This window comes from Lepidochelys olivacea (assembly GCF_965140295.1).
Source record: "Lepidochelys olivacea isolate rLepOli2 genome assembly, chromosome: 8".
Lineage (NCBI taxonomy): Eukaryota > Metazoa > Chordata > Testudines > Cheloniidae > Lepidochelys > Lepidochelys olivacea.
This window is the reverse complement of record NC_140418.1, coordinates 3,135,286-3,159,609: the sequence shown is the minus strand read 5'-3', so window position 1 is coordinate 3,159,609 and position 24,324 is coordinate 3,135,286. Positions and strand designations below refer to the sequence as shown.

The following is a 24,324-nucleotide window of genomic DNA, read 5'->3' as shown; positions in this document are numbered from 1 at the left end:
GGGGGGGGCGTGGGCAGGGACTGAGGGCCCCGCTCCTGGGGCGGCTAATCCACCCCCCTCTGCAGAGCCCCGTGCCGGAGGCCAGGGCCAGAAGCGCCCCCCCCCCTCTTCTGGAGCGAGCAGCAGTCCTCCAACGGCGCATCCCACCATAGAGCTGGCCTGGCCTGTGGCTAGAAGAGGTCGCTTCCGGGGTGGGTCGGGGAGGGGGGCTGCTTCCGGTTCCGGGCATGCGGCTGCGTGTCCGGGAAGCTGCCGCCGCCGCTGCCGCCGCCGCCGTTGGGCCTGGGACGAGGGCGCGGCCGGGCGGCGGCCGCCGGGCCCCCATGGCGAAGAGCAAGTTCGAGTACGTGCGGGACTTCGAGGCGGACGACACGTGCCTGCCCAACTGCTGGGTGGTCACCCGGCTGGACGGCCGCAACTTCCACCGGTGCGGAGGCCGGGGCGCTTCCGGGAGGGGGGCCGCCGGCAGCCGAGGGCAGTGCTGCGTCTTGCCGCGGCGGCGACGGGGGCGGGGCCCCAGCTTGCCCCAGGCCCGGAGCGAGCGATGGGCGCGGCGGGGGCGGCGGCCGGGGGGGGCGCCCCCTTCCCGTGAGGGGGGGGGCGGGGCAGCGCCTGTGACCGTGTCTGGCCGCCCGGGGGCGTGGACGGGGGCACCCCGGGGGGGACGGAGGGCCCTGGGTGTAGCTGGGCCCCCGGTGCTAATGGGCTCTGTAAGGGGACGGGGTCCCCGGAGGTGCCCACCCTTTCACTCAGCTTCTGCTGGAGCAGGGGTGATCAATCCGTTGTGGCCAGGTCCCCGTGTCTTGGTCGAGGTAGAGTCAAGGTCCAGCCCCCAGAGAGAATGACACAAAACCCGTCGCAATAGGGATCGTGTGTAGATCCTAAAGATCTCGTGAGCCATTCAGACGCATCTGGCGGTCTGGCTTTGGCCCACGGACCACTTACTGACGACCCCTGTGTGCTAGAACATCCGTGTCACCCGGTCATAGGCCTCAGGGCTGCCGGGAACCGCTGCAGGCGGTGGGGAAATGTCATGACTGTTGCCTGGGGGGAGGGAGGAGAGCGTGGGACTGGGAATATTTATCTCCGGGTTCGGCAGGTGTTTTCCGGTCTATATAGGTATTTGTACTACGCTCATCACCGTAGGATCTGTGGCCGGGTCTCCAGCTAAAACTTAGGTCAGGGCTGTGAAAGTTTCATGCCCTGAGCACTGTAGACAGGCTGACCTGGTCCCTGGTGTAGAGGCGGCTAGGTTGACCGAAGGACTCTTCCATTGATGTAGCTACTGTCTCTTGGAGAGACGGAGTGATGGAAGGCTGCATTGTGGTACTGCAGCAGCGCTGGTGTCTATCGTACAGATGTGCCATGAATCCCTTCCAGTAGAGCATTAAGTAGCGTCACTACATGGCTGTCAAGTGCTGTTTGTTCTCTCCCCCCTCTCCCCAAAGGCAGAAATGTGTGCAACGGAATGACTAATTTTGGTGGTGTGTGGGTTTGGAAGAGTGTGACCCTCATCTCCATAAGCGATAAGGGGACTGTAGTTGGCTGGGCTGTGCGTTGCTTCCACAGGCTGCTCAAGGCCAGAGGGAGCACTTTTTCCCTGGAGTTATAGTTTCCACAGGCTGCATCACTCAGGTGATGATACACAGCTGACTCTTACTTTGTACAAATTCAGTGAAGTTCTCAAGCTCTGGCAATTTGCTGATGCGTCTTCTCCCTTGGATAAAGTCTGAATGTGCTTTAGCAAAAAAGTGATGTAATAGTGACAAACCATATGCCTCCCATTGACTCCATATACCATAGGGGCACCAGTTGATTTTAAGAGGAGTTAAATAGTTGGCGTCTGATCTTGATGAGGAGGAGATTGTGGTGTATGGGACTCAGAAGCAGGAAGATTTTCTCATAGTGTTTTTGACACCTGGAGGGAGTTCATTGACTTCCAAAAATCCTGTTCATGCCAACAATGTTCTGAGGAAATAAATGTGATGAAAACAAGTATTGAGTATCTTTTATAAGGTTAATTTCCTATTGAACCTCTATTCTTCTTGAAGCTTTGCTGAGCAGCATGGCTTCATTAAGCCTAATGATGACCGTGCCCTCCATCTGATGACTAAGTGTGCCCAGACTGTGATGCAAGAGCTGGAGGATATTGTCATGGCTTATGGACAGAGTGATGAATACAGCTTTGTTTTTAAAAAGAAAAGTAACTGGTTTAAAAGAAGAGCAAGGTAATTTCTCCTTTTGAGCTTACCAGTTTCCCCATGTTTAATAGTTCTCTCTGAGAACTGGCATATGCAACTATTGTTTCTTTGTCCTTAAACTTGTACAGGTGCTACCTGTATGATATAGATGGAAACTACACAATTCACTTGTGTTTGTGGGTGTGATTTTTGTATATATAATATGAGATTGTAATTAGCCATGGAGTATTTGATGTTATGTTTTTGTGTATGATGATTTTGAAAAGTAAATTAAATAAAGTTAAAAACAAACAAACAGCAAAAGGGTGAATAAAAACCATCTTCTACAAAAGAGGATTTTTTCAGTAACCTCTCTCCTCTTCCAGCCTCCACTGCTTAATTCTTAACATGTTTAATTCCACCAACCACTCTAAAAGGTTTTACCTGCTATTGGTGGTCCATAGAGCCGCGGTATGAAAAGCACTGCTGTCCACCAGAAGCCTTACCACTGATACCCAAATAATTACAGATAGAAAGGTATAGTTGTTTTAATAGCTAATGTATTCTCTGTCTCTCTCCTCTCTCTCTGTCTGTTGGCTTTGCGTTTGCAAAGTAAGTTCATGACTCACGTCGTCTCCCAGTTTGCCTCCAGTTATGTTTTCTACTGGAAGGATTATTTTAAGGACCAGCCACTCCTGTATCCACCTGGATTTGATGGACGAGTTGTCTTGTATCCCAGTAACCAGAATTTAAAGGACTATCTCAGCTGGAGACAAGCAGATTGTAAGCATCTTTAGATATCAGGAAAACGAGAACAGTTGATTTTTAGCATAACGATTTATAACTGTTGGGTGTTGTTTTCCTCCTGGGATGAAAACCTCTAACCCCTTATTGCTGCATGCATAGGTGCGCTCAGTGAAAAAGAAGCTGCTGTATAGCAGAGGGACTGTAGTTTACTTAAAAACACATCCTTGGAGCTGTTAAGCTGCACAAGAGTTGGATGATGTTCTTAGAAAGTAGATTATTTTACATTCTACAGTAATCTTCCAAAACCATCCCAGTTTGTATTTTTATTCCCCTTTTATCTTCCATTGACACTGTTTTAGAAAGAGCAACGTGGTGTTTGTGACGTTACTCATTTTATGTGTTAATACTTCTATTATTTTTACAGCACACCCATTAATAACATGGGATCCATAGCAGATACTGGATTGTCATCACTAAAATACTGAAATTCAGTACCAGAAATTTTAGTAACCTCACTTGAATGTTGTTTTTTTTCACTGAGAGGTATAAACGTTCAGATTCAGCAATATTGTGTAGCAAAATTACAACAGTCAAATGACGAATATAGGATTTTCCATGACAGATCAGGTCACTGTTGCAAAGCTAGTATAAAACCTGGGGCAGTGACTAACATCTGTTGTTTCAGAGGAAGGTGAACTCTGTCTGCCATAATGCATCTTACTTAACAATTATGATATACTTCATGTAGCTGTGAGGAATCAATCATCTGACCATTCCAGAGATCCAGTATGCCATAAAGCATGAGATTGGATTACGATGATACTACATAACGACAAATATTACTAATGGTACTTTAAATATCTAGCTGTAGGAATTTGTGGGAATGGAAAACCATTCTCTGAATAGCCATCTAGACTTTGCAAATAGTCTGTTTGTCCTTTGACACCATTTCCTATTTCTGCAGGCCACATTAATAACCTCTATAATACAGTGTTTTGGATGCTTGTGCAGCGAAGTGGCTTGACACCAGTCCAAGCACAAGACAGATTACAGGTAAGCACCTCTTCTAAATTAATTGTCTTCTAATATCAACTATAAGGAGAGATTTTATTCATAATAGTACAGGGAACATACGCAGAACCCAGTTGCCAAGTACTTCCAATTATCCAGCCCTATGCAGGCATGTCTTGCCCATTATGGAAGGCCTGTATACCAATTCATTTTTCCCAGTATGTGCTTATTTTTCTTTGGAGATGATGTTGGTTTTGGATTTCTGTTTTGCAGTTGAGGTGTAAAGATCTTAACCTGACTGGCAACAAATTTACTTTAATTAGAATCCAAACAGGATTTTAACTTCATAATTAATGGGTTCAAATGCTTAGAAATGTATATATGAAATGTGACTGGCCTCAAAAGAGATGTGGTATGGGTGTAAAACTGTGATTCAGCAATTCTTGACGTCTAAGCCCAGCTCTAACAATGATTCAGTATGTGGTCTTGGGCAGGTCACTTTATCCATCTCATTCTCCTCTTCTTGCCTTTACAGGGTGCTGTTCCACACCTTTTTTTGTTGTGTACAAACGTAAAAATTTGGGCTGTCAATTAATCGTAGTTAACTCCTGTGATTAATTTATCAAAAATTAATCATGATTTACAAAATTAATCGCGGTTTTAATTGCACTGTTAAACAATAGAATACCAATTGAAATTTATTAAATATTTTGGAAGTTTTTCTACATTTTCATATATATTGTATTCTGTGTTATAAGGGAAATCAAATTGTATATTTTTAATAAAAAGTATTTGCACTGTAAAAATGATAAACAAAAGAAATAGTATTTTTCAGTTCACCTCATACAAGTACTGTAGTGCAAGCTCTTTGTCCTGAAAGTGCAACTTACAAATGTAGATTGTTTGTTACATAACTGCACTCAAAACCAAAACAATGTAAAACTTCAGAGTCTACAAGTCCACTCAGTCCTACTTCTTGTTCAGCCACCCTAAGAGAAAAAAGTGTCTTTACATTTACGGGAGATAATGCTGCCTCTTCTTGTTTACAGTGTCACCAGAAAGTGAGAACAGGCATTTGCATGGCACTTTTGTAGCTGGCATTGCAAGGTATTTACATGCCAGATATGCTAAACATTCGTGTGTCCCTTCATGCTTTGGCCACCATTCCACAGGACATGCTTCCATGCTGATGATGCTTGTTAAAAAAAAATGTGTTGATTAAATTTGTAACTGAACTCCTTGGGGGAGAATTGTATATCCCTCGCTCTGTTTTACCCGCATTCTGCCATATATTTCATGTTATAGCAGTCTTAGGTGATGACCTAGCACATGTTGTTCACTTTAGGAACACTTTGCTTTCTGTCAAATCTGCAGTGAAAGAAGGTACCAATGTGAGATTTCTAAAGATAGCTACAGCACTCGACCCAAGGTTTAAGAATCTGAAGTGCCTTCCAAAATCTGAGAGGGACGAGGTGCAGAGCATGCTTTCAGAAGTCTTAAAAGAGCAACACTGATGTGGAAACTATAGAACTCGAACCACCAGAAAAGAAGATCAACCTTCTGCTGGTGGTATCTGACTCAGATAATGAAAATGAACATGCGTCAGTCCGCACTGCTTTGGATTGCTATCAAGCAGAACCAGTCATCAGCATGGACGCATGTCCTCTGGAATGGTGGTTGAAGCATAAAGGGACATATGAATCTTTAGCACACCTGCCACGTAAATATCTTGTGATGGTAGCTACAACAGTGCCCCAAGAACGCCTGTTCTCACTTTCAGGTGACATTGTAAAGAAGAAGTGGGCAGCATTATCTCCTGCAAATGTAAACAAACTTGTTTGTTTGAGTGATTGGCTGAACAAGAAGTAGGACTGAGTGGACATGCAGGCCCTAAAATTTTACATTTATTTTTGAATGCAGTTATTTTTGTACATAATTCTATATTTGTAAATTGAACTTTCATGATAAAGAGATTGCACTACAGTACTTGTATTAGGTGAATTGAAAAATACTGTTTTTTTACAGTGCAGATACTTGTAATCAAAATAAATATAAAGTGAGCACTGTATATTTTGTATTGTGTTGTAATTGAAATCAGTATATTTGAAAATGTAGAAAACATCCAAAAATATTTAAATAAATTGCTATTAATCTCTTGACAGCCCTAATAAAAATCAAGAACACACAGACCTCACTCTGCTTATCTATCCCCATTTTACCAAAGGAAATAACACTTGCTTACTTCATGGGGATGCTGTGAGGATAATGAGTTAATAAAGTTGTTTGAAGATTTAAAGAACCCTGTATGCATGTTATTAATTACTTGCATTCAACATTTACCCTACTTGTTTCTGTGCTATAAAAAAGGACATGTATAAATAAATTGAGGTTATAAGGTGCACTTCTTATTTTCCTTTTCTCAATTTCAGGGAACTTTGGCTGGAGACAAGAATGAGATTTTATTTTCTGAATTCAACATTAACTACAACAATGAGCCTTTGATATATAGGAAAGGAACTGTACTAATATGGCAGAAGGTAAAAGCATCTTAACTGCATGCCTAGCCCCCCACACTACTTACCATCTCTCATTCAGTATAGACAAGTGGACTCCTGCCTTCAGTTGGCCTGTGACAGGGTTGGCCAACCTGAGCCTGAGAAAGAGCCAAAATTTACCAATGTACATTTCCAAAGAGCCACAGTAATACATCAGCAGCCCCCCATCAGCTCCTGTCCCAGCTCCTCCCACCCACCGGCAGCTCGACCGATCAGTGCTTTCGTGGTGTGCAGGAGGCTCTGAGGGGTGGGGAGGCGGGGGAGGAGCAAGGGCACGGCAGGCTCGGGGAGGGGGTGGGAAGGGGTGGAGTGGGGGCAGGGCCTGTGAAGAGCCAGGGCTTGAGCAGGGAGCACCTCCTGGCACGTTGGAAAGTTGGCAGCTGTAGCTCCAGCCCCAGAGTCGGTGCCTAGACAAGGGGAGCTGCATATTAACTTCTGAAGAGCCGCATGTGGCTCCAGAGCCACAGGTTGGTCACCCCTGGCATGTGATGTCAGCCTCCATTGCCCATGTGTTAAATTTTCAAACAAGCACCTTTGTGCTTTCTCTCCTACTTGGGAGGAGCCCCCAATAAACATTTGTAAAACTGCCTCATTCTCCTTCAGATCCCTCCTTAAAACCCTCCTTTGCTTTGGTGCCTACAAAAATATTGACAATAATTAGGTTGTTCATGAGCGGGGACCACCACTTACTATACTGAGCAATATTGTCTCATTGTTTCCTTGTACTCTCCCATCAGTCTGTTTAAGAATCTGTTGTCTTGTGTATTATTCTTAAATTGCAAACGCTTTGGGTGCAAGGACCATCTTTTTGTTTGCTCTTTGTATGGCACCTAGCACAAGGTCCATGGCTAATGCTCCTAGGTGCTACAACAATAAATACTGCGTGCAGGTCACAAACCACAGTATAACCCCCACCCCCGATGCTTCTTATGATTAAATGTCATGACCTCCGCTTCCGTGGCTATGACTGTCTACATATAGAGATATTTCAGATACTAAGGAAATGGGGGTTTTGAACAGTGGGTGTTAAAAATGAGTTATTTTGAGGTGTTATAGATATATCTATGTCTAACTGAATAATATGAAAACTGTCTGAAATCTGACTCATTTATAATATATCTGTACGACTGTTTACCTATGCATAGACTCATCATCATCTCTGTGTATGCATGTGTTACAGAAGTCAGTCTTGCAAAATTCTATTTGCCTAGAGCTCACTCTTCATGAGAGTAAAATACAGTTTGCTTTTTTTTAATCAGTCAGGTTAAAAGCTGGATAAGTAGATTGTACCTAGGCTGGTAAAATTTATGACTATTTTCCCAAGTTTGCTATAGTATAATCCAAAAGAAAACACTTGGGCCTATGCAAAGCTCAGTGCAGGATTGGAGCCTTAATATTTTTGTTATGAAGCAATTAGGACTGTTCAGCTCACTGAACAATCAATCCTCATTTTCATTTATTTTGATGAGGTGTTGCTGCATGGTACACGCACAAAAGTAACTTTTGATGGAGGAACTTCTTTATCTGTAACTTGCAAATCTCTTCATTTCAGAGTTAGCTAGTAGCATTTGTTCCCCTGGCTCAACAAAAAGTTATGGGCTTGATGCAGGAATAAAATTCTGAAATTATGTAGGGGATCAGATCAGATTATCATAAATGGTGTCTTCTGGTCTTAAAATTTATGAATTAGTATAGATGTGAAGTAGAAGTGTGTGTGTTTCTTGTGATTAGAGCCTAGCTAATGTTGGTTGAGAGTCCGCCACAATTTTCTCACTGTTCTTACTTTTTGTTATACATAAAAAGAATGACTAATAGCTAGCTCAGTTTTCTTTTGTGGCTGGTGATTTCTATGGCATTTTACCAAGAGGACTGATATAGGGAGAGACTCCTTCGTTTGAGATAGTGTTCCACTTGTCTCTTGTTTCTTGCCCATCTCTTTGACAATATTAGGCCTTCTGGGAGGCTTTATATCTACTTTTTCCATAAAAACTGATGTATTCTTTCCCAGCTTTCCAAGTATTTGTTGGTGCTCTCTTCAGACCATGTGAGAATGACCAACTGTTTCATCTGTTTCTTTATCCAGTGGCTTAACGTGCATGAATACCTATCTCTTGATTATATTAATAAATGGCTTTAATGAGTGTCTCACCATATAGTAATATATACACCTGGGGATGCTTGCCTTTATTTTGGAACGTCATTTCAGTGTTTGGCTTAGAGCGAACAGCTCACCTGCACCTTGCCACCTGTGTTTTTGTCTTGCTGAAAATACTCATGTGATAAGCTAAAAGACTTCAGGTGTAGATATTGAATTGAATGAAAAATGAATCCTGAAACAATTACCATGAAAATCATCAGAGTGGCATTCTTGTAATCTGATCCATTCAGTAGCAAAACCCTGTAAATATATGACCTGCGTGGCATGAGTTTTGACTGGAAAAATTGCTTCAGTATGACTTATTTTTGGTACCTGAGTGACACCATATGCCTAGATTTGCAGATTCTGGTACAAAATTAAAAGCTGTCATAAGGCAGAAGGGACAAAAGGGTCTTATTGTTAATATGTAAACAAGGTAAAACCAACAATTTATGAAACCTTCAAAGTCCTTTTATAAATACACTCATGTGTGAACTATATTTGCAGGTTAAAGAAGTCGCTACAAAAAGAATAAAACTGCCAAAGGAAACGGAAGAGAAGGAAGTTGAAGTGACACGGACCAGGAGTAAAGCTGTCCCACTGCACTGTGACATCATTGGGGACCAGTTCTGGGAGGACTATCCAGAAATCCTAGCTGATAGCTGACCTTCCCAGTTTGAGTTCTTATGCAAACAACAGGAAACAACTTATCTGCATGAGCTTCTGGGAAGTGAGGACAGTGGGGTGAGGCTCGGATAATTTAACTTTGTAATTCAGCATCCACATTTTGAGTGATGATGTCTTAGAAACAGTGTCCTTGCCTGTCATGCAGCTATATCTATCTGCAGAAGCGAAAATCATGGTACTTTCAAAGGGAAAGAACTTTTATATAAAATTACAAAATTAACCCTTGTAAATGCATATTTGCATTGACTTATAACATCATCATCATGCATGTATGTAGGATCTTTCACATTAACGTCACAGGGTGCTTTATAGAGTTACTCCGCTAAAACCATCTACTCTTTGGAACAGTTAAAAGCAGCAGAAAGATTTTCTTTAGGTTTGTTTTAAACTCTGAAACAGACTAAAGACTTGGAATAGTGCCTTGAATCAAGTTCCATAACCAGGGAGCTTTGTTACAAAAATTCTCTAGCAGTCCACATCTCAGGCCCATGTTGAAGATACACAAAGTAGCCCAACAATTTGCTGTAACTAATTTTAAAGGGGTTTTTCTCATGTGTAAATTACTTTTCTATTTTTTTAAAGATGCAGAAATGTAATTCTCCCCCTCCTATGTTTATTCTTCAGAGTTTTTTGTTGCTGTGGCTTTGCTAGTTATTAGTGAAGGTCTCAAATAGCCAAATGTTGTAATAAAGTTCTCACACAGATTTCTGTCGTGGTTGGAGGTGTGTGTAGGTCATGCTCTCATTTTTCTGCTCACTGGGAAACCCTCTGGCTCCTGCTGGCTAGGATTATGGAAACTAGCAGAGAAGAGGGAGAGAAGATCTTATTGCTTATAGTTGGGAAGGTCTTATGTTACTCTTGTTTGATCCATGCAGTGGTATTGATGACAGTTCCTGCTACAAGAGCAGGCAGAGATGAGTCATGATGGGATGGATGAGGAGAAACTACCTTGGAGTGTGTACCTGAAGGAATTTGGTGCCCTGGCCCACATATAGTTTTTGTGCTGATTTAACTATTTTGGTTAGAGGAATACTTGTTACCAAAGTAGTTAAATCAGCTCAGTCCCTAGTGTGGACACAGTTATACCAGTATATTTAGGGGGATAAGTTTATAAAAGTGTATACTGATATACAAGCATCCACACTAAGGATGGTACCATTTTAACTATATGGGTTTCAAAATGACATCGTTTAACTGTCAGATAAGGTGGAGAGGTAATATCTTTTATTGGACCAACTTCTGTTGGTGAAGGAGACAAGCTTTTAAGCTTACACAGAACTCTTCTTTAGGTTTGATTAAACTATGTTGACAAGTACTTGGTAAGGAATTGTTCATGCTTCGCAGGCTGGGCATAGACAATGAAAGCAAGGAGCAACTATGACTAAAGAAGGTTGACACTGGACTTGTCTCTCATTAATTAACATTCCAGCCACTCCTCTTCCCCCCCCCCCCAGAAGAGAGCTGATTTACAGCAATATGCATCTTTTTTTACTATTATTTATTCACAACCTGTCTGAAAAGCACTAATAAAAAATTACAGAGTCAAGGTGTTTTATTACTGTGGCTATTTCCGTCTCTGCCCCTGCTCCTGTTAATGTGATTGGCTATAAAGAAAATACATTCAAGCCAGCTGCATAATAGGCACCTAAATATAAGATAGTATATATAATCTCATTTTCTTAATGTGTAGTATGGATACGTGATCATCAAGAAGCTAATAGGAAAAGGCAGACTTGGGGGATTGTGGGGTGGGCAGCACATCATTCATTCCAAATTAATCATGACACCTAAGTTATAGAGAGTCTTCCTAGCATCTGTGAGCCCTCTAATACTTTGGTCTGAGATATAAACTCTATTGGACTCCAGAATGTCTCATGTCAGTCTCCAGTAACTGACTTATGGAGGTTTCTCCTCATATAATAAATTAATCTTCAAAAAAATAGTAAAATTTGGATTTTTCACTCTGGCATAAAGTGGAAAGAATTTTTTGAGAACATGGTTCCAGCTGATAATACTTATCACCCACATGGGGCTTTATATCTTCAGAGCACTTTACAAGCATTAACCAATCCTCAGAATAGTGTATAATAGGTAAATATTCCCCTTTCACAGATAGGTGGAAACTGCAGGTCATAGGTAAGGGTCATATTTTCAAAAATGGCCTTTAATTTTGGGTCATGTTTTGAGAGGTGCTGAACAAATAACTCCAACTGAAGTAAAGGGTGCTGAGCACCTCCAAAAATCAGGCCCTATCTATCTAAAGTTTGCTATTCAAAACTAGAGGAAGTTGAAACAATTGAAAATGGATATGCCCAAGAAAAAAGAGGAGGTGGATGAGTGTTGGACAGAATTAGAACCAGTATATGCCAGCGGCCCAATACTGTGTTAACATTGTGCCTCTATAGAGCAGGTAAAGTGTCACTGTGACCCACTTAAGAAATGGACGCTTCCTTTTGAAGTTGTTCAGAGGACTTTTCTCAGTTAGGTTTTACTGCCGTAGAATGAAGCATTTGACCTTTGGGGACTAGTTACGGAGTTTAATAGCAGGGGGTGCAGTCTCTTAACAGTGACTAGAATGGGCTCCAGGGACTGAAATAGTGTCACTGTCCTTTTGAGAAAACACTTGTGCAATATGTTCTCTTTAAGGAAAAAATAATAATAAGCTTTTTGTACTGACCTTTACCCAGCTGCCTTTCAGTTGTGCAACATAAGTGCTCACCTCTATGAAAGAGCCAGTGCATGACCTGTGAAAGGTCCTAGGGCGAGGGACTTGGTGTTTTACACAGGCAGAGCTGCTGTAATACACAGAGGGGTTTTGGTATGAGAAATTAATTAAAGGTGCAGCACTTAGAGAAGCCATATTAAAACCAGAGCATCTTTAATCTATCTGAGTGCTGGAGAGCTTGATTACCAGCCAGGAGGGCTGGGGCTACTGGCCTGATTTCCCTCCAGATGAGGGGATAAGCACCGAGCAAAGCTCATTGTATTGAAACCACCAGGGCAATGGCTCTCAGCCTTTCCAGACTACTGTCCCCCCTTTCAGGACTCTGATTTGTCTTGCGCACCCCCAGGTTTCACCTAATTTAAAAACTACTTGCTTACAAAATCAGACATAGAAGAACAAAAGCCTCACAGCCACACTGTTCCCGAACAACTGCTGGCGTTCTCATCTTCACCATCAAACTATAAAATGCAATCACTGGGCTATCAATATTGTCCCTGCAGCTCAATGTACAGAGCGGTAGACACAAGTCATCTGTATCAAATTTTAGTTCGTATTGGCCTACGTCCAGCCTGCTGTAAAAGGAGGCAGATATCAGCTGTACCCCCTAGAAGACCTGCGCGGACCCCCGCGGGACGTGTGCCTCTGGCCGAGATCAGGGCAGGGACACCGTTGAAGGCCCCCCCGGCCCTGGCCCCTCTTTCCAGCCCGCGGCTGTCTCTGCAGCCGGGCCCCCAGCCCACAGAGGCTCCGCGGGCCCAGGCGGGCCGCGCTGCGTCTCCCATCCCAGCGCGGTGCGGGCCGGAGCCTGCTTAGCTTGGGGGCGGTGCCGGGCTCGGGGGCGGCCCCTCGCGGCGGCCGGGCCGAGCGACAAGAGGCGGCCGGCGGCGGGCCCGGCCCGGCGGCGAGCGGGGCATGGAGAAGGCGGCCGGCGGGGAGCCGCGGCCACGGCGGCCCTCGGGCTCCAGCCCCAGCCCCGAGCCCGGCCGGTCTCCCAGCCCCAGCCGCCTGGACGTGAGCTCGGCCCGCTTCGACCCGCTGCTGGCGCTGTACTCGGCCCGCACGCCGCTGCCCTTCCCCGGCGCGCCCTGCTTCAACAACCTGGCCGAGTACGAGAGCTTCCAGCGGGGCCTGCGCCGCCCGGCCGCCCGCCGCCGCCCGCCGGGCAGCGCCCGCCGCCGCCCGCCCGCCGCCGACCCCGAGCGGCTGCAGCGCCTCCGCGGCCTCATGGTCAGCCGCGGGCCCGGCCCCGAGCGCGAGGCGGCGGCCCGCGGCCGGGCCGGGCGCCGCCGGGCCCCGCGCAACGTCCTCACCAGGATGCCGCGTAAGGGGCGGGCGCCGGGGGGCTGCGGGGAAGGGGGGGGCTGGCTGTGGGGGGAGGGGGAGGGGGAAGGGGGGGGCTGGCTGGCTGTGGGGGGAGGGGGAAGGGGAAGGGGGGGGCTGGCTGGCTGTGGGGGGAGGGGGAGGGGGAAGGGGAAGGGGGGGGCTGGCTGGCTGTGGGGGAAGTGGGGGGCTGGCTGGCTGTGGGGGGAGGGGGAAGGGGAAGGGGGGGGCTGGCTGGCTGTGGGGGGAGGGGGAAGGGGAAGGGGAAGGGGGGGGCTGGCTGGCTGTGGGGGGAGGGGGAAGGGGAAGGGGAAGGGGGGGGCTGGCTGGCTGTGGGGGGAGGGGGAAGGGGAAGGGGGGGGGCTGGCTGGCTGTGGGGGGAGGGGGAAGGGGAAGGGGGGGGCTGGCTGGCTGTGGGGGGAAGGGGAAGGGGAAGGGGGGGCTGGCTGTGGGGGGAGGGGGAGGAGGGGGGGAAGGGGAAGGGGGGGCTGGCTGGCTGTGGGGGGAGGGGGAGCAGGGGGGGAAGGGGAAGGGGGGGCTGGCTGGCTGTGGGGGGAGGGGGAGCAGGGGGAGGTGGGGGAATGGGGTGTGGGCCCAGGGGGGAGGGGGAGCAGTGGGGGAAGCGGGGGGGTGCTGGCTGTGGGGAGGGGGAGCGGGGGGGGAGAGGGGTAGCGGGGGGTGCTGGCTGTGGGGAGCAGGGGGAATGGGGTCGTGGGGAGCAGGGGGAAGTGAGGGGGTGCTGGCTGTGGGGGGGGAAGTGAGGGGGTGCTGGCTGTGGGGGGAGGGGGAGCAGTGGGGGGAGAGGGTAGCGGGGGGGGTGCTGGCTGTGGGGAGCAGGGGGAATGGGGTCGTGGGGAGAGGGGGGTGTTGGCTGTGGGGGGAAGGGTTATGGGGGTGCTAGCTGTGGGGGAAGGTGGGGGAATGGGGTGCTGGCTGTGGGGAGAGGGGGAGCAGTGGGGGAAGCAGGGAGGGTGCTGGCTGTGGGGGGGAGGGGGAGCTGTGGGGGAAGCGGGGTGCTGGCTGTGGGGAGCAGTGGGAGGAGGGGGTAGCGGGGTGGTTGCTGGCTGTGGGGGGAGGGGGAGCAGGGGGGAATGGGGGTGCTGGCTGTGGGGGGGAAGAGTTATGGGGGTGTGGGCCCAGGGGGGAGGTGGGGGAATGGGGTGCTGGCTGTGGGGGGAACGGGAGCAGTGGGGAGAGGGGGAGCAGGGAATGGGGGTGCTGGCTGTGGGGAGAGGGGGAGTAGTGGGGGCTGGGGTGATGGGGGGTGCTGGCTTGGGGGAGCGGGGAATGGGAGTGTTCGTTGGGGGGGGATGTCAGCCATCTGTATTTTGTTGTTGTATATAAAATATACACTTCACTGATGGTGTTTCATATCTGTTCTAGTTCACGAAGGCAGCCCTCTTGGTGAGCTACATCGTTGTGTCAGAGATGGTGTAAAAGTCAATGTCCACATCCGAACTTTCAAGGGGCTGCGTGGAGTCTGCACAGGGTTTTTGGTTGCATTTGACAAATTCTGGAATATGGTAATTATTGTACTACTCCTTGACTCACAACCTCTGCACTGGAAACACCTAAACACCCCCTGGGAAAGGGACTAAACTGGCAAACTTGGAGGTGGTGGGAATGTAGTATTGTTAATCATGAACCCATTTTGCCGTTGTACTGAATGCTGGGATGTATTTAACAATTTCCCAAGTTTCTGTTGCCAAACATAGAGAGCTAAAATATAAGGGATAGCAGAACTCTCTAAAATCTTCTCTGCAGGATCTAGGCATGTGTGTTGGAAACTACTCCCCTGCCTTTCCTCAAAACAATTTTTCTTGCTTATTTTGCCCCCCTGATCATTTTCCTTACCTTGATCTTCTGAATCTTTCGTTGTTATTTTTTTCCTCTAGGAGACTGATTTTTCTTTCATTTGATGTCACTCCTTAAATTACTGTCTTTTCCACATGCAAAATTCTTCTTCCACGTATTCCATGGAGCTGGGGTAGTGCTTCATGCAGTCCCTCTGTCTCTTCTTAAGGCAAGAGTCCCCAGTTCTCCCCTTGGAACTATGTTTGCCTCTTAGGCCAGCTGTAGGGCCTTAGCCATCTTCTCCTTCAGCTGGGCCCTCTTCCCCAAAGAGTTCAGCAAGCGGGCCTGCTCCTGCTATGAGTCTGCTGGTCTGCTTCCTAAAGCTCATCTCAATTGGCTGGGAGAAAGGGGAGTCTTGATTTATCCATTCTGAAAGGCTCCTGTTCCCAGGCCCTTAAAGAAACAGTCATGGGATTTCCTCCCAAACACTACCTGTTCCTATGACCACTTCCTCTCTACCAATATCTCTTACAACTTTGTTATATCAAACCTCTCAAAATCTTAAAGGACCACACCAGGTGATGGAGAGTGAGCTGACCCCAAGGCACCATTTCCTTAAAGGGGACAGACTACCATGTTTCAGTGCTACAAAAGCAGAGCAAGGCGAGATTGCCCAAAGATTTTTGAGAGGGGAGATTGGATGGAGGGAAGGCAGCTGTCAAAGGGTTTTGAGCCCTGAAGGTGGGAGAATGTTGGAAAAAATCAGTGTTATCTTGGGATAGAAAACAAAAGTATTTGTGTGTGAGGATGATGGGGAGGATTTGGGAGTAATGTAGAAGCAGCTGCTGGGCACTACAGGGGCTTTGCAAAAAGAAAAGGAGAACTTGTGGCACCTTAGAGACTAACAAATTTATTTGAGCATAAGCTTTCGTGAGCTACAGCTCACTTCATCGGATGCATTTGTTTTTATACATCAATATAACTAAGTGTCTTGGACATAAAGAAACACATTCCTGTGTAGTGCTTGTTACTAGATTGTCCTTGAGACAGGACACTTTTTGATGGCTTTATAAGGTATGATACAAAGCTGTTCTGAAGGTCAGAGTGTTTAGAACTTTATCTTGAACCTTTTCCTTTGTCTTCTTCCAGGCCTTGACAGATGTAGATGAGACATACAGAAAGCCCGTACTGGGCAAAGCATTCTACAGTGAACCTCAGCTGACTCTTACCAGGGTAAATAGCTTTCTAATAGCTTATCAACTGACTTTCTGTGCCTTATTTTTGTAGTAGTTAAAAAGATAGCATTTCCATCTGAAACTGTAGTATTTACTTTTACAGATAACCCTAGAAGATTACTAGAACTGAGAGTTCAGAGCAGAAACTCTGCCCTTCTCCCCCCCACCCCCCATTTTGTTTGTTTGTTTTGTGCATTTGACAGTGCTTTGTCTATAGTCAGTTTCACTGTTCATTTGGTAGTCATTTGAATGTCTGTCTGTTGCAATACCATGAAGCTGTCCCTCTCAGGTCCTGCTCTGGAGCTCACATGCTTGCTGTTTTTCCGAGCACCGCAAGAGGGCATTTACCAGTTACAGCAAAGCTGAAACGGAAGAGGCAATAGGCATACACATGAACAGCAAGGAAGGGGGTGATGGGGGACGGACATGTATGTTGTTGCTTTGGGCCTGCTCAAAAGACCTTCTATACCTCAGCAGGGGAGCTGAGAAATCCTTGAACGAATTTATTATAAGGAATTTGTTTTTAAATTGGGGACATTCTATCCAAACAACAGATTTAAATAAAAAGAAAAGGAGTACTTGTGGCACCTTAGAGACTAACCAATTTATTTGAGCATAAGCTTTCGTGAGCTACAGCTCACTTCATCGGATGCATCCGATGAAGTGAGCTGTAGCTCACGAAAGCTTATGCTCAAATAAATTGGTTAGTCTCTAAGGTGCCACAAGTACTCCTTTTCTTTTTGCGAATACAGACTAACACGGCTGTTACTCTGAAACCAGATTTAAATAGTTTCCTCTTCTCTCTCTTCCCCCTCTTCCCCCTTTTTTTATTTTTAATCTATCAGTTAAAAAACATTCAAGTTGCCAGTGTTCCTTTTAAGCCCATTCATACTGGGGCTGGAAATTGGACATGCCAAGCAATCCAGTGTATATTTCACATCAGCTTTATACATAATGCTAGCATAATAATTTCTTTTCCAACTTCAGCACCTTTACACTTTCAGATTAATTAACTCTTTTTTATATATCAGTTCTGCTATCCTAGGCATTTTTATGAATAGTTACTATTGGTTTTGGCCACTCACCTCCCAAAACCGTCCTCTTCCTTGGTGCCCCATTGTCTCATGAAAGGAACCCCAGATCTGTTCTCCCTGAATGAAGTCCTGACATATCGAGGCTCCACATCACAGCTGTTTGTCTCCTGGCTGAGGTGGAGGGGATAAGGATTCTTTTAGCACTATCTTACTATGTTTTTGGGGTAGAGGGTGGTTTAGAGGTCATTGAACAACACATTGACTCCTGTCTTCCCTGCCATAGTGTTGAATACTGTCTCCATGGCAGTATCGCCCATGCAAAACCAAACTCCCTATTAGTCATGAGATGTTAAAGGCACTCTTGCATAGTCTGTCTAGCAGATCTGGATGCGTGAGACACCCATTCACCTTACTTCTTGGTTTAACTCTGGGAAAAATTTAATATCGGTTGATGATCATATGTCCTGGCTGCAGATTCTGGGCCAGGTGCTCAGTGCTTCATTTAGGAGTGGAGAATGAGAAGCCTCTGTTTATGAATGTGATCGTTTTACCTGAATGTTCCCTTGCAGCTGTTCGACAGACTCAAACTGCAGGAGTCCTTGATAAAGAAGGGAGTTGACTCAAGGACTGCCACAGAGGAGCCAGCCCTGACAAGTGAATCAAAGACCCTTGGACGGAAAGCTGGGTCAGGACGCGGGAGAGCAGAGGAGGAGTGTGGGATGCAGACATTTTTGGGTGGAGCTGGAGAAAAGAAGACAACAAATGACAACTTGCATCTGGGAGTCAAGAATAAGGCTGACCTGCCAAGCAGGACTGCCCAGACAGAGGGCACTAGTGCAGGGGGTGCTAATGCAAAAGGCCAGCCACGGAAAAAGCGGAGGCCCAAAGTGGATTATCAGCAGGTGTTTACGCGTCATATAAACCAGATATTTATCCGAGGAGAGAATGTCTTGCTTGTTCATTTAGCGCATTGACTTGGCTGAGCCTTAGTCAGTATATTTAACACATAGCATGAATTGCAGCTACAGCTCTGTGCTACTTAGCATTGTTGTGAAGTACCGTGGTATCATAACTGTTTCCCTTCCTTCAACCATAACAGGATAGGGGAAATAGATGCAAGTTTGTCGGAGGTTGCGGCATTTTGAGCCAGCTGCTAGATCAGCCTCGCTAGACCTCTTCCATTCAAGGGGTTGAAGGCAAGTTCAGCAAGAGTTTGCTTCTGCAAGATGAGGAAACGAGAAGAATCGTCAGGGCAGGACAGGAGGCTTCTTAACAGGCTAAATTAAGACTGTTGAGGGGTGAAATCAGTGTGCTTGGTTATGGGACAAAATAGTCACCCCACATTTAAAGAGCTTGCGACTCAGCATACAGTCTAAAATGAGTGACCAATGCTAAATACTCTCTCATAATTGTGAGAGAAATTAGTTTAAAATGAAACCAGCAACTTATGGAGTATTAGTTTAATAATAAAGTCTGGCAAAGAATAATTCTTCTGTCTTAGTGTGTAAGGGAATTAACAGCCTATGCAAAAGAGGGACAACAGCAATGGCGTTAACCTTTAGTTTCCTGCTGTGGCAGGCACAGCTCTGTAAATGCACCCCAATCCCGAGCTGCCACACCTTCTGTTGTCAAAGCCTGTCTCTTGAACAAAGACAATGTTTGGGTGTATCTGATGAGTCTAAATAAGCATTTGAAGATCTCTCACCCTTCGGGGAAAAAAACCCCCTCTTTAAGGCAGGATTTGAACTTGTCTCCGTTGGCATAGCTTGTGCTCTTACTCACTTGCCATGCTTTCTCCCTGCACTGCCAGCCAGCAGTTAAAGTAGTCAGTCCAATAATTGGAGTTTTTGTATGAAACAAGAAATCCTACTCCAGTCTTTTGTATTTCTTATTATCCATTGGCCACATAGTATAACCGTGAAATGGTGAGACACTACTTTTCTTGTCAAATTTGAAAAATAATAGCTTGTGCTTAGCACAGTTGTACTGTATCGAAGCATCTTTGAAGTTCCCTCTATTGAAATGTGAGATGCTGCCTCTCCAGCAGTTCTGAGGGGAACACAAATCTTAATGATTCTTTCCGGATAGTATATCTGTATGAATGATGCGCCCTCTAATTCCAGCTGAATTGAATTTCAGCGGTGTACTTAATGTTTTATGAAACATAAAAATTAATGCTAAGCCCCAACAAATCAGTGGTTTAATTTCAGTAGTGTTCCCCTCCTCATATCTAAATCACTGAAGAATAGCCTCAAACCACTGCACTGTATAAACCGTTGACCAACAGCTATTGGTAAATTCCTAGAGCCTAAGGCTGGAAGGGACCATTAGGTCATCTAGTCTGACCTCTTGGTACATGACACACAAACTGGGAGAGTGGTAAGTAATGAAGAGGACCAGTCACTGATTCAGAGTGATTTGGATCGCTTAGTAAACTGGGTGCAAGCAAACAAGCATTTTAAGATGGCTAAGCGAAAATGTATACATCTAGGAACAAAGAATGTAGGTCATACAGGATGAGGCAGCTATCCCAGGAAGCAGTGACTTTGAAAAAGATTTGGGGTCATGATGGATTATCACCTGAACGTGAACTCCCACTGTGACACTCTGGCCAAAAGAGCTAATACCCATTTATGCATCCCACGATTGTATCTTGAGTAGGAGTAGAGATTATTTTTACCTCTGTATTTGGCATTGGTGCGACTGCTGCTGCAATACTGTGTCTAGTTCCGGTGCCAACAATTCAAGAAGGATGTTGATAAATTGGAGAGGATTCAGAAAAGAGCCACAAGAATGATTACAGATTAGAAAACATGCCTTATGATAAATAGATCAAGCTCTTGGAGTTTGGCTTAACACAGAGAAGGTTAAGAAGTGACTTGATTAGTCTGTGTAACAAATACTTAATAATGGGTTCTTCAGTTTATCAGAGAAAGGTACAGCATGATCCAATGGTGGAAGTTGAGCCTAGACAAATTCAGATTGGAAATAAGGTGTAAACTTTTAACAGTGAGTAATTAATCACTGGAACAATTTACCAAGGTTTGTGGTAGATTCCCTATCATTAAACATTTTAAAATCAAGAATAGATGCATTTCTAGAGCAGATCTTTAGCTGTTATTTTGGGGCTGTTCTCTGGACTGTGTTCTATAGGAGGTCAGACTAGATAACCACAATGGTCCCTTCTGGCCTTAGAATCTATATCCTAGGCCATTACATTTCACTCCTGTACTCCTGTATTGATCTCAGTTACCAGATGCTGCAAAGCAGCTCCCCTGCTAAAAATGAGAATTAAGACTGTCCAGCATTCTGATGGGAGAACAACTTCTTAATGCTTTATAACCTGAGTCATAATGCAATAAAAAGTCAGCCCTAGAATTTACTGGTTATACAAAACCTTAGAAGTATAACTTTGCTGTTAAAAGTGATGTATAAATTGTTTATCTTTAGGAATACATCTGATGCAGTTTCTGGACATTCAAAACAGCCTTTTGTCTGGGGGGCTGTTTGAAACTTCTGTAGACCTTTCAAATAAAGCACCTATTAGGGTTTGGATGACTGATGGGATAAGTCTCCAAATTGCCAGTTCAAATCCTGTCTTCAATAAGGACTGGAAATGAAATGGAATCTAATCACTGTCACTGAAGACTATAGTGGGAATAAATATAAATTCAATAAGATTCTGAAAACTTGCTATGAAAAAAAGTGAATTACTATAACTTTTTATAATTAAGCATAGCTTTGTTACCAATCCACTGTCTGATCTCAGACTTTGGCCACTGAAAAGGCTTCTCTGGTCTCAGGCTCGGTCCATCCCTCTTTTGAGCTATTTTCCCTATTCTTAAAAAGCCTTCTATTGATTCTTCTTTCTCCCTGCAGTCCTTTCTAAAATCTTTGAGCAGAAATCTTATTTTCATATTTGCCCTTAATTCACTCCGCCTTTCCAGTCTGGTTTTCTATCAGGTCACTTTATTAAGAGAGAGCTCTCATATGAGTTATTAAATTGTTGCTTGAGGTTGCAGCCAAAGATTTTACTTCTGTTCTTGACTTCTCATAATCTTCTGTCACTGACTTATTTTTTTCATTGCCTCAGTTGTTTTTCTGACTGCACTCCAATGTTTTCCTTATCTCGTTCTGTTTTTTTGAGTATCCTGGGACAACCATTTCTCTGCCTCTTCTCCTGTCTCAGCCCAAAGGGCTCTGTTCTTGGTCCCATAATCTATTTCTTCCAACTCACTCGGTGTGATTATCTCTGCTCAGGCCCAATCTTAAAGTAACATTCAGTTGTGTTCTTTCCTTTCCTTTTTTCTCCTCTACCCATACTTCTTTCTACCTTGCTTGATTCCATTTCCACTTGGACTAAAGCTGCTCGCCTTAAATTAGATATGACCAAGATGAATGTTCTCTCCATCTCCACTGCTTACTTTTCTTTCTTGTTGTTGTTACTCCTATCAATGTGGTTGCTGCTGCTTCTATGAGTCTTGATGTTATCTTCAACTAACACCTTTTCCCCACCCTTTTCTCTTGTTAAACCTTGCAGATATCACCTTCTAAACAAATCTCTGGAGGCTTCTTATTTACATTAAAGTAAAAATGCTGATCCTTGAGCTGCTGATTTAGTGCCTTGATTTCTGCATAGCTATTGATCTGCTTTTCCAAAATCTTCTAGTCCGCCACCTCAGTTGACTAATCACCCAACACATGTGCCTTTTTGCTCTCTCACCATTCACGTTGCTGTTTGTTTCATTTCAGCGTCTTGCTGTCCATCAGTGTTGTCAATTTAAAAATTCTTTCTTACAATTCAGTGCTTGATCTGGTCCTTCTTCCTTTTATTGCCCCTTTCATATCTCCAAGTGTTTCTAAATATTGCCGCCTCTTTCTATAGCCCCAGATCTGGTGCTTTCTTACCCTCCTCCACCTCTTTCTGACATTCTGTGACTTTTAAAACCCATCTGCAAAATTGTTTATTTTTGTCTCTTGTGAGTGTAAGGTATTGTCACTCAGCCACAAACAAGTCAATAGTGATCCTGTGTGCTGCTTTTATCCGTATGCAGCACTTTGGATAAAAATTACTATACAAGGGCTTGTCTACTTGGGCAGTCATTCGGGAATGACTATTCCTAATTAACTCCATGTGTGGACACAGTTATTCTGAACTTAAAGTACTAACTGGAACAGATAATATGCTTTAAATTCACTCTTCCTTATTCTATATTAACTTTTATATGTCAACAAGCCCTAAATAAAATCTGTGATCTTCTGGAATGAATTCTTCTACAACATCTGAATCTTCATGTTAATATTTGAAAAACAGTATTTAAAAACAATTTATATTTTTTGATTATTTATCTCCTTGATTTTTCCCTAAAAAAGGGTCTTTCATACATACACTGTTTGCTCTTACCATTCATTTACCACAGCAGTTAACTGTGGTGTCACAAATGAGATAACTTCAGGTGAAGAACAAACAGCAGGAGCAGATGGGGAAACAAAGAATTCCACGGATAGAATATCTACGGTACATGGGAAAGGGATGGACATGACGCTTGCATTCCGTCTAGTCTTTTTTTTTACTGTTCTTCAAGATGGTTGGATAACAGTGATTCATTCACTGGGTGTGTGTTTTGATGTGCCAAATTTTATTACACGAAACAAAGTCCTCTAAACTGCCTTTGAAGAAGAGTCATGAAACCTTGGTAAATATTAGAAATGGTTCTAAAAATACTAAGAAAATACAGAATCTGGAATAATTTGATGTCAGCTGTTATAATGTGAAAGGTCCTTGAATCAAATTGCTTTCACACTATCAAATATGCTGTAATCTCTTTATTGCTAACACAAAACAATGGGGAAAAAATTATTAGTACTTTACTTTTTTTTTTTTTAATAAGTGATCTTTAAATCAGAGCCCTAACCCACTAGGATTAGAAGTGTTACAGTTGTATTTATGCATGGAAGTCGCTAACGAGTGTTTTAGCATATTTGGCCCAGATGTTTTAAATATAGGTGACGATGCTGTGGTTCTGCTTCTTTTTGTGGACAGGGCAAGAACGGTTTTCACTGTTTTCCTGCCATGGTATCTGCTGTCACCTGAATGTGGCCCTTGCATTAGAGTAAATGGGTCTAAAGAAATGGAACCAACTTTAATAGAAAGTGTAAAATGTTTGTTCCTGTTATAAACTGATTAGCCTTTCTGTTGGTGGCTGACTAAAGGTTTTCATTGTTATCTCCTGCCAAGTATTTGTTACTGGGTATCTAATGCATTCTCCTTCATGACCATGTTCAATATTTCTAGGCATGGGTTTCCCTTGTGCAAATTTTGGAGATAGGTGTAGACAGTCAACAGGCATAGGGCACCAGACGGAGACATGGGCTGCTGTTGGATCTGCTACCCACTCCTTACAGAGCAATGGGGCAAAACTTTCTAAACTCCATCTTTGGGCATAATCCTTAGTTGGGATTGCTCTTTGACCTGTCTGAAGTGAACTGTAGTGTTTTTTGTTTTGTTTTATTTTCCCACAGAGATAAATTTCCTAGTTTGTTAGAAAAGAGGTGTCCATCACCTTTTCTGCCTACTTTCCAAGATCGAACCTACCATGGAGTGACTGTGTCTAAAAATAAACCCAAATGAATGAAAGTCCTGAAATCAGTGCTACACAAAGTATCTTTAGCAACCAAAGTGAGCTTCAATTTATGCTTGGACTCCCTGAGATTTGTCTCTGAGTCCTTGGCATACACTGCAGTAGCTAAGAGACAGCTGTGGTAACTTATGTTCCTGAGAAGGGGGGGGGGGTAAGCCAAACATCTCATAGCATTCTCAAAATGTCCAGGTGGAAAATTTTCTTTGGGAAACCACTGGAGGACTGGTTTCAGAGTAACAGCCGTGTTAGTCTGTATTT

The 24,324-nt window shown here is 44.5% G+C and overlaps 2 protein-coding genes across 5 annotated transcripts; both read left to right on the top strand.

Moving 5' to 3' along the window:
- The first annotated feature begins 212 nt into the window (after positions 1-212).
- Positions 213-10,021, top strand: THG1L (tRNA-histidine guanylyltransferase 1 like). Of its 4 annotated transcripts, XM_084637653.1 has the most exons (6): positions 213-427; positions 2,052-2,228; positions 2,794-2,963; positions 3,892-3,980; positions 6,368-6,475; positions 9,138-10,021. In XM_084637653.1, exons 1-6 carry the CDS (start codon positions 228-230, stop codon positions 9,294-9,296), a joined length of 903 nt encoding a protein of 300 aa, XP_084493779.1. In that variant the 5' UTR covers positions 213-227; the 3' UTR covers positions 9,297-10,021. The 4 variants fall into 4 exon arrangements, with proteins under 4 accessions (XP_084493779.1, XP_084493780.1, XP_084493781.1 ...); XM_084637654.1 differs by lacking the exon at positions 2,052-2,228 and having other exon boundaries at positions 221-427; XM_084637655.1 differs by lacking the exon at positions 2,052-2,228 and having other exon boundaries at positions 307-427; positions 2,798-2,963.
- A 2,866-nt stretch (positions 10,022-12,887) lies between these two features.
- LSM11 (LSM11, U7 small nuclear RNA associated) lies at positions 12,888-23,618 on the top strand. The gene is made up of 4 exons (XM_084636649.1): positions 12,888-13,363; positions 14,746-14,885; positions 16,306-16,389; positions 17,995-23,618. Exons 1-4 carry the CDS (start codon positions 12,955-12,957, stop codon positions 18,397-18,399), a joined length of 1,038 nt encoding a protein of 345 aa, XP_084492775.1. The 5' UTR covers positions 12,888-12,954; the 3' UTR covers positions 18,400-23,618.
- Positions 23,619-24,324: the final 706 nt, after the last annotated feature.